This window comes from Strix aluco, chromosome 24 (assembly GCF_031877795.1).
Source record: "Strix aluco isolate bStrAlu1 chromosome 24, bStrAlu1.hap1, whole genome shotgun sequence".
NCBI classification, from domain to species: domain Eukaryota; kingdom Metazoa; phylum Chordata; class Aves; order Strigiformes; family Strigidae; genus Strix; species Strix aluco.
This window is the reverse complement of record NC_133954.1, coordinates 8,339,225-8,352,012: the sequence shown is the minus strand read 5'-3', so window position 1 is coordinate 8,352,012 and position 12,788 is coordinate 8,339,225. Positions and strand designations below refer to the sequence as shown.

General features: G+C 67.8%; 1 protein-coding gene across 1 annotated transcript; it reads right to left on the bottom strand.

Moving 5' to 3' along the window:
* Nucleotides 1-6,352: 6,352 nt before the first annotated feature.
* On the bottom strand, nucleotides 6,353-9,352 carry COPZ2 (COPI coat complex subunit zeta 2). The gene is given in 12 exon segments (XM_074849627.1): nucleotides 6,353-6,710; nucleotides 6,956-6,994; nucleotides 7,202-7,301; nucleotides 7,388-7,443; nucleotides 7,748-7,775; nucleotides 7,778-7,824; nucleotides 8,061-8,116; nucleotides 8,186-8,196; nucleotides 8,199-8,276; nucleotides 8,405-8,486; nucleotides 8,693-8,761; nucleotides 9,323-9,352. Coding segments are annotated over 10 exon segments (531 nt in total). The 5' UTR covers nucleotides 9,341-9,352; the 3' UTR covers nucleotides 6,353-6,710; nucleotides 6,956-6,994; nucleotides 7,202-7,215.
* Between the last annotated feature and the right edge of the window lie 3,436 nt (nucleotides 9,353-12,788).

Sequence of the window (12,788 nt, the reverse complement as noted above, 5' to 3'; positions counted from 1 at the left end):
TGGCCCTGGGGTGACCCCAGTGACGTGGGACCCCTGTGCCCTGTCCTTGGGGTGGCCCTTGCAGGGCGGGGGGGGGGGCTCTCTCCTTCCTGGGGGGGGAGTGGGGGCCACGGTGGGGTGGCGAAGGAGGGGGGTGGGCGATTCGATTTTAATTTCATAGCAGAGCAGTTGATTCATGGCTGGTTGTCGCCGCCGGTGACGCCTGTAATGACTTTCCATCACGATGAAAAGTGGAGTGACACCGCTCATTATTCCTGCCGCTCGTTATCGCCGCGCTGAGGGGGGGGGGGCCGGACAGTGAGCGATGGCCCCCATTAATCAACACCCCCACACACACACACCACCCCCAGGCACCGCCACCCCCATCCCTTCCCATCAGCCGGTGGGAGGGCAGAGCCCGGCCCCCCTGGCCATACTGGGCTCTACTGGGACATACTGGGCTGGGCGTGGCTGGAGCCCCCCCACCCTCACTCAGCATCTCTGGAGGGGCCTGACACAACCCCTACACGTCACGCATTCCCCCCCCCCCCCATCAGCCCATTGGTCGCTGTGCTGCTTTTGTCCCACCCCCCTGACACCTTCCAGCTGCTCATTGGTCTCTGCTGTGGGTCAGCGCCCCCCCCCGAAGGGCTGGGTGCTCTGTGGGGCAGGAGGGGTCGTCCAGTGGGTCCAGGGGGGTCCCATTGCGTCTGGGGTGCTGCCGTGGGGGGGGGGGGGGGGGGGGGGGGGAGTCTGAGCCCAGCGGGGGTGGGCGTGGGGGCGCCCATGGGACCCACTTGTGGGGCTGGGGGGGGCTCCCAGGGGGGGACCACAGGGGATTTTAGCAGTCAGCACCCGAGCGAGACGTTGGGCTGGGGGGGCCCTGTCCCCGTCCCTGTCCCCGTCCCTGTCCCCACTGGCTGTGGGGCCCTGGACCCCCCTCCTGTAGCTCCCCGTGGGGGGCAGATCCCGGGGTGCAGCCCCCCCCCCCAATCGTGGCAGCTGTGCTGGGTGGGGGCGGCCACCACCGCGGGGGGGGGACACAACACGTGGGTGAAGGTCACAGAGAGCCACCCAGGCTTCGGGGCGCCCCTCATTACCCCGCTAACGGTGATTAACGGCAAATTAAACGGCGTCTCTAAATCCGAGCTGCCTGGGGATGGAGCAGGGAACCGGGGGGGGGGGGGCTGGGGGGGGCCCCATCCTGCCAGGGCAGAGGGAGCTCAGCGCCGGGACTCGGGGGGGGGGGGAAAGCGGGTGCACCCGCGGGGTCACCATCGTCTCCAGAGCGAGCGGTGGGGAAGGCATCTGCCGCGGGGCGGGGGGGGGGGTCCTGGCCATAAAACCCCCTTTATCCACTGGAACTAACACCCCCCCGCCGCGGGGCTGCCCCCCAACCCCTGACCCCAGCGTGCCCCCCCCTTCCCTGACCAGCCCCGCGGGTCACAGTGGCCATTGCCCCCCCCCCCCCCCCAGGTCAGGGCTGGCGAGGGGGGGGCAGTGGCACCGCGGGGGCTTTAATGAGGAATTAAATGAGTCGGCAGCAGGGTGGGGGGACCCGCGGTGCCCCCCCCCCCGCACCCCTCCGCTTCGTTAGGGCGGCGGCGCGGGGCCGTTATTAATATCGCTGTCTGGGGGCCCCGTCCCCGCCATCCCATCGCACATGAAATATTGGCCGGCGCCGCCGATTGCTGTTCCCATTATCTCCGACATTAATGACAGAAAAATAAAATCCCCCCCCCCCACTCCTGGCTGCTGGGGGGGGGGGGGGGCAGCAGGCGCTTGTGTGGGTTTCCAACCCCCCCCCGCCCACACACACGCACCCCGTGTCCCTCGGGGATGGGTGAAGGGACAGAGGGGACCCAATCCCAGGCAAGGACCCCCCCCAAAATGCTGGGGGGGGGGTCCCCTGCGGGTCCCTGTCCCCCACACGGGGTGACTGTCACTGGCTGATGGGCCGCAGGAGGGGGGGGGGACACTGCAGCCCTGGGTTGGGGTTTGCTCCAGAAATCAACAGACAAAGGGATGAGGCTGGTTTGGGGGGTCCCAGCCCCCCCCCCCTCTGGGTGTGTGTGTCCCCCCCCAGCTCCGATGGGGCCAGGGACCGGCTCTGCCTCCCCCTCAGCGGCTCTGGGGGGGGGCCCCGGCTGCCAGCGGCCTTGTGGGGCCCCGGCTGCTGCTCCATCTCACCTGCCAGGGAGGAATTTAATTACCAATTAAGGGCCCTTCCATCTGTTTGAGGCCTGCCCGAGCCCCGCGCTCCCCTTTAATTACATCGCTGACAGCCATTTCACTCAATTAGCTGCGAAGCGCAGCAGAGAGCCGGCGCGGGGGCACCATCTGGGGGGCCAACCCAGGCCCCCCCCCCCCCCCATTCCCTCTGCCCCTCACGATGTCCCCAACTGTCCCCATGACTGTCCCTGCGCCATCCGGTGCCTTTGCTTGTCCCCTGCATCCCCCCCCCCCCCCCCCCCATCCCTCCATCCCTGCATCCTTCCCTGCATCCCTCTGTCCCCCTCCTCGCCCCCTCCATCCCTTTTCAGCCTATTTTTAGGGAGAAGAAGGTCTCCAGGGGGTGGGGGGGTGCTGACACCTCCTGCCCCTCACCCCCCCGACCCCCCCCCCCCCCCGATTCTGCCTGCGCTTTCCTACGGGCAGACACTGCAGCTGCTTAATGGGCTCTAATTTCCTCGTTAAAACAATACGGAACAGGGCGACAGATGCCCCAGCGCACCCGGGGACGAATGGATCACCCGGGGGCTGGGGGCGACAGCTTCGTGCGGGGGGGGGGCAAGGGCTAGACCCCCCCCAGAGCCGCTTCGGGCGTCCCGGGTGCTGGGGGGGTCCTCCAGAGCCTTGGCAGGGGTGAAGATAAGAGAGAGGGGGAGAGTTGAGGTACCAGAGAGGGGAAAAATCCTCGTGGTTTATTTTTGGGGGAGTGATCGGGGCTGGATGGGGTGGGGGGGGGGCTCTGCGGGCAGTCACCCCCCTGTCCAGCAGCACCCATGGGTGGGATGAGCTTGGGGGGGCTCAGCCAGGGGGTTTTGGGGGGAATGGGGGCTCATTGTGTGCAGCCCAGCCCCACAACGTGGCCAGGGAGGGGGGGGACTGCCCCCAGCCCCAAGCTGGTCTCTGGGGGCTTCCAGGGCCCCCAACCCCACAGGAGGGGGGGGTCACCAGCCCCGTGCACAACCCACACCCCCCCCCCCCAGCGAGGATGCTGCAGTGAGGCGGCCACCCCCGGCCGGGCCATCCATCACCGCGACAGCCCGGGGACAGGCGAGGAGGGGCCCCCTCCCTCAGCACCCCAACCCCTGCTGCCCCCCCCGCCCCGGGGTCTTTTTTTCCCTCCTCTTTCCCTTTCTCTTCCCTTCCTCCCCCCCGGCCGGGAGACAAAACCCGGCTGACAAGATGGAGGCCAGGCCATCAATCAAGGCGGCCGCTGGAACCACCTCTCCCCCCCCCCCCCCCCCCCCCGGGCTAATGAATCCCCTTCCCGCCGCCGCGGCACCCCAGCACCCCCCGCACCCCCAGCGTGGCTGTGTGTCCCCCCCCACCCCGTCCCCGGTACCCTGCACCCCCCAGACATCGCCATCATCTCCCCCACGCACTCGGGTGCCAGCTGGGTGGGGATGGATCAAGGGGGGACGGGGGGGACGTTGTTTGGGGGTGATGTGGGTTTGGGGGTGACATGGTTCGGGGGTGGCGTGGACCCAGACTGGCCGGGATTCGGGGTGCAGGGTGGCACAGGGACAAGCTGCCGGGGTTTCGGGGTCTCATGGCCGTGGGGTCAGGGTGGGTTTGGGGGTGGCGTGGGGCTGGGTCCAGCTAGTGGGGACGTGGGGCTGGTGGCCCCCAGCCCTGGCTCTCCCGGGGAAGCCCCACTGGTCTGGTCGGTCCCCGTGTGCCCTGTCCCCCACGAGTGATGGCTCGGGGCCCCCCCAGCCCCGCAGTCCCCGGGGGGTGAAGCCCCTTTGTCCCAGGGCCCATGGCCTGCGGCGACGCCTTTGTCCCGTGTCACTTGGGGGCACCAGCTGTCATGGCCGGGGGACCGCGGAGCCTTCGCGCTCCTCCTCCTCCTCCTCCTCTTTGTTCTCCGTTCCCGCGCTGCCCGGGATGGGAAGGGGGGGGGGACCCGGGGTCCCCTCCCCAAGGGACAGCTGGGGGCAAACAGCCCTCCCATGATGGGGCAGCCCCCCCCTCCCCCCAGCCCGGAACAGACGGGGACTCAGGGTGGATTTTGGGGCGCCCCTGGGTTGGGGGGGGGTCCCTGGGACTGGGGGTCCCCAGGGTGAGAAACCAACCACCTGCCCGGCCCCCGTGGCCCCCCACCGCCCCCAGTGTTGGGCAGAAGGGGGGGGTCCCGCCAGACACTGCCCTTTGTTGCCATTGTGGGGGGGCAAGGCTGGGGCGGTGCTGGGGGGCTGCGAGCTCCTGGGAGGGACCCGGGGGGGGGCGGTTTGGGCTGGGACCGTCCCCTCCTCGGGGACACGAGGGGGACGTGGGGGGCGAAGGGGCTTTGGGGACCCAGGGCCGGCAGGCGGCCGCGGTGGGGGGCACAAAGAGGTGCTGGGGGTTGGGGGTCCCGGCTGTGGGGACATCTGGGCCCCCCCCCCCCCCCGGGGATGCGGGTGGCTCTGCCAGCTGCTCTCCCTGCCCGGAGACCATCCATCAACGTCTGTCCGGGGCACCGCCCCCCCCGCAGCCCCCCCCGCCTCTAATGCCCCCCGCAGCCCCCCGGGATCGGGGGAGCCCCCGCAGCTGGGCCGGGTAGGGAGGGGTCGCGGGGCGGGGAAGACTTTGGGGGGGTCACTGGTGTTTTGGAGGACACACACACACACACACACACACACGCGCATCTTGGGGGTCCACGTGGGCGCGGGGTGAGGGGCTGGAGCAGGTGGGAAGGGGGGTTGGGGGGGGCCAGAGCCGGGGGGGGGGGCCGGGAGTGGGTGCATTGGGGGGGGGGGTGTCACGGGGGGACCCACAGTGGTGGGGAAACCTGAGTGGGGTGTCCCGGGGGGGCGGCGTGGGTGGGTGTCCACAGCGGGGGGGTCCCTAGGATTGGGGGGGGGGGGAGTCGCTAGAACTTGGGGGTCCCCAAGTGGGGCGATCCCGAGGATTTGGGAGATCCCAAAGCGGGGCGGGGGGGGCTGTGGTGGGGAGGGTTTAGGGAGGAGGGTCCAGGGGGGTTCCGGAGGGGCGGTCCGGGGCCGGGGGGGTGTCTCAGGGCGGAGGCTCCACTCCGGGGGGTCCCGCGTCGCGCCCCCCCCCCCCCCGCCGACCGCCGGCAGGTGGCGCTGCAGGATCGCGAATGCGCAGTCCGGGGCGGGGCGGGGCATGCGGGGCGGGGCGGGGCTAAGGCGGGCAGGGGGCGGGGACAGATACCGTATAAGGGAAGGGGCGGGGGCGGGGGCCGGGGATATGCAAATACAGACGTGGCCGCGCCAGGGAGCGGCGGGCAAGAGCCGAGCTGCGTCCCCGGCGTTAGGGAGCGTCGCGCAAGAGGCGGTGGAGGGGCCATGGTGGGGTGGGGGGTCCCTAGGCTGGGTGCCCCAGAATGGGGGGGTCTGTAGGATGGGGGATCCCAGAAAGGGGGTGATGCCAAGGTGGGAGGGTCCCTAGGCTGGGTGCCCAGGATGGGGGGTCTGTAGGCTGGGGGGCTCCCAGGAAGGGGGTGATCCCAAGGGGGGGGTGTCCCAGGGCTGAGTGCCCCAGGATGGGGGGTCTGTAGGCTGGGGACTCCCAGGAAGGGGGTGATGCCAAGGTGGGGGGGTCCCTAGGCTGGGTGCCACAGGATGGGGGGTCTGTAGGCTGGGGACTCCCAGGAAGGGGGTGATCCCAAGGTGGGAGGGTCCCTAGGCTGAGTGCCCCAGGATGGGGGGTCTGTAGGCTGGGGGGCTCCCAGGAAGGGGGTGATGCCAAGGTGGGGGGGTCCCTAGGCTGGTGCAGCATGACCATGGCAGGGCAGATTGTGCCCTCCCGTGGGTGCAACCCCAGCAGCTGCCCCACGCATGGGCACCCATGGGTGGGCAGCATTTGGGTGCCCGGCTGCGTGCACCCATCCCCGCCCTGGGCAGGGCTGGGGGGGGGGGGGTGTCCTCTGCTCTTTGCCCAGACCCACAGCGCAACGGTGGGGTCCCGCAGCCTCCTGCCAGCCCCAGGCCACCCTGTGGGGACCCTGTTGATCTGTGGTGGGTTAAAATTATGACCCGGTGAGAGTTCAATTTAACAGAAAACCCCATAAACGTCGCCTTTTCCTCCACAGAAAACACAGCAAAAAGCGAAAGAGCCCCAAAGCCCGGCCTTGATGGGTGATGTACCCACAGGGACCCACTACCCCGACACAGCTGAAGGAGAGAGACACCAAATTGGGGAGGAAAACTTTATTTATGGCCAGCTTCGGCTGGGAGCGAGCGGGAACGGCGAATCAATTCTCCTTCATTAGTGCTTAATTTTTCCTTGATATTATTAATTCCGGGGGTGGATACGAGACCTGGGAAGGGGCCTCTGGAGGTGGTGGGTGCAGTCGAGGAGGAGCCGGCCCAGGGATCCAGGCTGGGGTGGGGGGTTTGGAGCAGGGGGATGCCGGGGAAGGTCCGTGTATCCAGCTGCCCGGTGTCCCCCTGATTCTGGGGTCCCACCTTTCCAAGCAGCTCCTCCGAGGGGACACCCCAGGGCTGTCACGTCAGCGGGGACGGCTTGATGTGTTCCTTGGTGGGCTGCAGCACCTGGTATGAGACCCCAGGGATGGGGCGGGGGCCAGGCTGACCTTGGGGGGCCCTTCCCAGCTGGACACCTGGGTTCCTTTGGCTGGGGAAGGGGGGGTACCCCTCGTGCTGAGCAATTAGGGGTGCGTGGGACCCTGTGCTGGGGTGACAACGGGAGTGGGACGCAGGCTGTGCCCCCATCTCCTTCCTGCTGGGTAAAACTGGGCAACCCACCCCCTCATTAGTGAGGCTAACGAAGCACTTACCTGGGACACGCTCTGCTGGGACAGAGGGTTGGCATCAACCTGGGGGAGGGAAGGGGACCAGGAGTGGGGTGCTGGGGTGAAGGGGACCCAGTGGGTGCCCCGACACAGGGAGCAGCCCCTCAGCACCCATCCTGTGCGGTGCTCACGAGGCTGCACGGTTGGGAACTTTCCGGCAGCGGCCGGACCCCGACCCCAATCCCTGCCCACCCCGGGCGGACCCCCCCGGGCACAGGGAAGGGGTCACACCTCCTCGGTGCTGCCTATTTGTGGCCACCGGTGTCCCTCCGCTCCGAGCCACCTGCCAGGTAGTCGAAGAGGACGAAGCCATACGCTGCTGGCTCCGGGCCTGGGAGGGGGGGATAAAGAGAGGATGAGGAGGATGGGGAGAGGCAGAGGAGGGTGGAGGAAGGCCACGGAGCGGAATGGCCACACTCACCCGCAGGCTCAGCCGCTGGATCACTTGCTGAGGGTCGCTCTCCAGGATCACCCTGCGGAGCAGCGCGGGGCTGTGCCGGTCCCCCCGGGATGCCCCCGCCGCCATGGCTCCCTCCTGTCCCCCCCCCCGGGCACCACCGCCCCGTGCCTCAGTTTCCCTCCCTCTGTGCAAAGCCCTGAGGAAGAGCTGCAGCTACGGCAGCAACCCGGGGTGCCCAGCTCCCCCTTGGCACCCTGAGATGGGGCCAGAGATGGGGTCAGCCCCCCTCCCAGCACCCAGGGGGACGACGCCACCCCCTGTCCCTGCAACCCCCAGTGCTACAGGCTGCTTGTCCCCCCACCCCAGCAGGAGCTCACCCCCCATCCACGATCTCATCCACCACCAGAAGGTCCCCTCCATGTTGTCCAGCAGCCAGCGCTTCTCCACCTCCCTCCTGTGGGCGAGCGGGTGGGAGACGTCGCTGGACCCGCTCCTGGTCACGGCCTGGGGTCCCATGGGAGGTGCTGGGACCCGGACACCCCCCCCCCCCACACTACCCCAAAGGAGCACTGACCCCCCCCTCCCAGCCGGGGTTTTAGGGGACAGGGATTTCATCCAGGCTCACACAAACTGCTGCCCTGCCTCAGTTTCCCCGCTCGAGGCACGGGGGGTTTGGGGCCGGGGACTCACCGCAGGAGGTGGCCGAGGGTGTCGAGGAGGCAGGCGAGCACGGCCGACAGCATCAGCTGCAGGAGAACTGGGGGTGTCAGCGAGGCTGCGGGGGTCCCCGGGGCTGCCCCCCCCTGCCCCCGTACCTCATTCTCCTGCAGCCCCCCACCACGTAGAAGAAAAGGTCGACGCTGCTCCGGTAGACGACGGTGAGTCCTTCCAGACAGGCCACCTCACCTACACGGGTGACATGGGGACATGGGACAGTGTTAGAGCCCCCCCCGGACTCCAGCATTAAATTTTTTGCAACTGTGTCCCCCCCCCGTGATTGCAAAAGCTCCTGAGAGGGACCTTCCCCAACTCACCACCTGCCCGGTGGGTCTTGAGGAAGATGCTCCTCTCGAAGGCCGCCTGCTCCTTGGCCGTGGGGAAGGTGCTGTCGTAGTACTGGGGGGTCGGGGGGGGGGCAGGTGTGTGCCAGGACCCCCAAACCCACACTGGGCCCCCCCCGAAGGTCACCGCCAGGCCCCGCCCCCCCCAAGACCCCTCAGCCTGGCAGCGGGGAGATGCCTGAGGTTGGGGGGCTGGGGGACTTGGGCAGCATCCCCTGGGGAAACTGAGGCCGGGGGGGGGGGCGCGGGGGGGGGCTTCACCTTGGCCAGGAGACGCTGCCCGAGGCTGTCCAGGATGAGCAGCGCCTTCACGGTGTACAGGGAGGGCTCCTGGGGGAGGGGGGCCGTGGCCCAAGGGGCTCAGCCCCGTGTGGGTCCGGCCACCCCCAGCCCACCCTGGATTCCCCCCCCTCCAAGGTCTGGATACTGGGGACCCTCTTTGCTCCCCTGTCCCGTGCCCCTGCTCCCTGTCCTGCCCCCACCCGTTTCTCCCCATTCCCCCCAGATCCGTTTCCCCATTTCCCCTCTTCTTCCCATTTTCCCATTTCTCCCCTCTCCCCCCACTCCCCCACTCCCTGTCCCCCATCTCCCCCATTTCACCATGGTCCCCCTCCTCTGCCCCCTCCTCCCACCACCAGCCCCTTCCCCTCCCATTTCCCCCCGCTCACCCCCATTTATCCCCATCCCCCCCCGGTTTTCCCACCCTCCCGTTTTTCCCCCTGTTTATCCGTGGATTTTCCCCCCGTTTCCCCCCCATGTTCTTTACCCCCTTGTTTTTCCTCCCGTCTCGTTCCCCCCCATTTTTCCCCCATTTCTCCCCGCTCCCCCGGTCCTGCCGCAGCCGCACGAAGTTCCCGGGGGGGCTGCGGAGCCCCGGTCCCGGTCCCGTACCGGTCCCGCGGGCTCCATGACTCGCCACCCCGCCCCCCCGGCCCGCTCCGCCCCGGCCCCCCCAGCCCCGCACCCCGACTCCTCCCCGCACCCACAGCCTTGTCCCCCTGCACCCCGGGCTCAGCAGCACGGGGGAAAGGGGGGGGGTGTCCCCTGGGCGGGGGGGGTCCCGCACCCCAGCGTGCTGCATGGAGGCAGTGGGGGAACAGGGGGGGCCACATGTGCGGCCATGAGGGGCTGTTCCCCCAGTGCCCCCCTCCCACACACAGGCACCTCCTTTGGGAAAGGACTGATGGGGGGGGGGCAGTGGGGTGGGACGGGGACTGGGACCCCCACACACCTCGAATTAAGGGGTTCAGGGAAGTCCCAGAGGGGGAAGACGGCTCAGCAGTGGGACAGGGGGGTCACCCCGCCCCTAACCTCTACTGTATTTAACTTGGGGTCACCCCCCCCCCCTGGAGTGAGCAGGGGGAGGCGGGTGGGGGGTCCTAGGAATGTGGGGTCCCACCGGTGGGTGCAAGCACATCCCTGATGCAGGATTTGGCCTCTGCTGGGGGGGGTCGGTACCCCACTAGGTGCCATCACAGGTGATCCCAGCCTTGGGGCACAGCCCCCCCCCCCCCGACCCACCCATGCCCAGGGGCTGAGCCCACAGGGGAGCCTGGGCCAGGGCCTCGAAGGAGGGGGGGGCAGGGGGGGGGGGCGGTGGGATGCTGCTTGCCCCAGGCTGTCCCCAAGTGTCCCCACCAGCTGAAAAGAAAGTGGAGGGGGGGCAGTATTCCTGGGGGAGCAGTGGGGAAGGGGCGCCATGCCCCCCCTCGTCAGCACAAGGCACCAAAAGGCTTTTGCCTGCCCGAGGAGCCGGGCACAGGGACGCCTGCCAGCCCTCCAAATATTCCCGGGGGGGGCACACACTAAAAATAACCCTGCGAGGGGCAGCCCGGCTCGGGTTGCTGGCGGGAGGCTGACCACAGCCCTGGGGAGGTTTTTAGGACGCTCCCATACAGCCGGTTTATCCCCGTGGGGTGCAGCAGAGGGGGGACAGGGAGACGGTGCTCGAATAAAGCTCTCAAGGGAGGCAGCTCTACTGCAAACCCCTCGGGGATGGCAGCGCCCCCAAATTTCTCACCCGGTGTGAAATGTGCTGAGCGGTGGCTCTCGGGATCGAGGGGGAACCGCTCTGGCAGTGGGGCTGTGCCGGGGCCGCCGCCGTTGCCTCAGCAAATTGCCGGTTGTGGCACGACATAGGCCGGGGCCGCACCCCGGCTTTTGTGGGTGTTTTGTGGCTTGTTTTCCAGGAGGAGATTAGTGAGACGGAGCAACCGGGGCAGGGCAAGCCCATGACCCAAAATCGCTCGGATCTGGGTGCTTCGAGGCTCCTCACCACCTTCCCCTGGCCACTCCGGTTCCTTTTCCCTGTCGTGCCTGTCTCCCTGGATGCTCTGGAGCTTCCCTGCTCGCAGTGTTGGGGCTATCCGGGTTTGGGGGGATGCTCAGCCTGTCCCCCGTCTCTCAGCTGTGCCTGCAAGCTTGGTCCTTGCCATAAAGAATCAGAAAACCAGGCTGGAAGGGATCTCAAGGATCATCTAATCCAACATTTCTTGGCAAAAAGAAGGGGTTTCTGCTCACGCCGCTGCCCTGGGAAGACACCCACGGCTGGGAAACCTCACCCCGCTGCGAGGCGTCGGAGCCCACGCTCATTTTCCACGTTTTTTCAGATGAACTATTGTCTCTGGCATCCTGTTTGTCCCGGCGAGTTTCTGGGGCAGGGAAGAGGGTGTCTGGTTTTGGCAGCTGCGGCCGCTCCGGGCAGCTGCAGTGTTGCAGGAATAGCAGGCAGGGGTGGTGCTGCCCGCCTGCCCTTACCTCCTACCTGCCCGCCTTCGCTGCCAGGTCTGGCAGGGGCTGCCCCTCGCCCCGTGGGTGCTGGCATTGATTTGGGCAGGAAGCCCGCGTCGATCGATCGATGGGGAAGGTATAAATAACCTGCTCAGAGGCGACGGTTTTAACACCGACTTCACTCCGTGCTTATTTATTTAAATAGTTTACAGAGTTCTTGGTGATCTGGTGGTTGATCATTCCGGAGAGGTGAGGACGGGACGGGGGCCTGACGCTGGCCCCGTTCCTGCGGCCATTCGCAGCACCTTTCTGCCTCTGCTCCTGCAGCTCTGACAGGAGATCCTGGCGCTTTTTGTCGAGTGGTTTCAGAGCCACCGGCTGCGCAGCGCAGGTCCTCAGGCACCAGGTGAGGTGGTTGGGATGAGTTGCAGCCTTTCCCTCACCTTTGCTGGGTAGTTACTGTCTCAAAAGGCATCGAAAGTCGAGACCTCGGTTGTTCAGTCAAACTCAAACTGGGCAGCGGGTTCCCCCATGATTAGCAGCGGTGCTTGTGGAGAGACCCACGGACAGAGCGACTTGTTTTGGGCAGACAAGTGACAGCCAGACACACGGACAGTCCCTGGCAGGTGGTTTTGAGCAGCTCAAAGGCAACAGCTCTGTCTGTGAGGTGGGGAGCCCCGTCCTACTCCAAGCATCAGCACCCAGGGGCACGGAGTCCCCCGCTCCGGGCTCTCCCCCTCCCCACGGCGTTACATCTCTCTGACACAACCATTTGCACCTCCAGCAGCTCCCACCGCCACGGGCGAGGAGCAGCCGACCAGGAGAGCTCGCTTTTCTCAACCCAAAAACAGGCCTGGGCGTAATGAGCAGGGGTATGCCAACTGGGCAGCTGCCGGAGCATGAAATGAAAGACTTTTAATTAGCCAAGGGCTGGAGCAATGAAGAAAGTAAAGCACGGGGTTAGCAGGCGATGCCCTGGCTGCGCTCCCAGCCCCGCCACTGACTCACTGCAGGGCCCGAGGCGAAGCTCCGCGTTCGGCTTTGACTCAGTCCCGCCGCCTGCAAGAGGCTCCGGTGGCTGCCTCGCGCCTGCGCGGGGCCGGAGACCTGCGAGGGCCGTGGGCGAGCGTGGGGCAGGGTCGTGTCTCGGCAGCGGTACCGGCCCCAGGGCCTGGGGGAGCGCAGGGGAGGCCCGCGGGCCGCTCCGGGGGGGCGGGCGAGGCCGACGAGCCGTGCCCCCACCACAAGCCCCCCTGAGGAGGCCCGAAGCCCCCTCTACGCCCAGGAGATGTCGGGATCGGGGGCCCTGGGGACATGGCGGACCCCCGGGGCGGTGGCGGGGCCTGCGGGGCGATGGAGGCTCCGCCATGGCGGCCCCAGGCCTCGCCCTGCTCTGGGGGCCTGGGGCGCTCGGTGCCATGGCAACGGCTGCGGGGCGAAGGGGCGGTGTCTCTGCGTCGCAGGGATTGGTGCGCGCCGCTGCCAGTCGAGCGCCCAGACGGGCGGTAGGCTTCTGCGCGTCGTCTCATTGGCGGCTGTCGCCGTCGCTCGGCGAGGGCCTCTCGTTCCATTGGGCGGGCGCCTTGTCACTCAATCGCCGCGGGGGGCGGGTCGTGTTGGCTCGCTT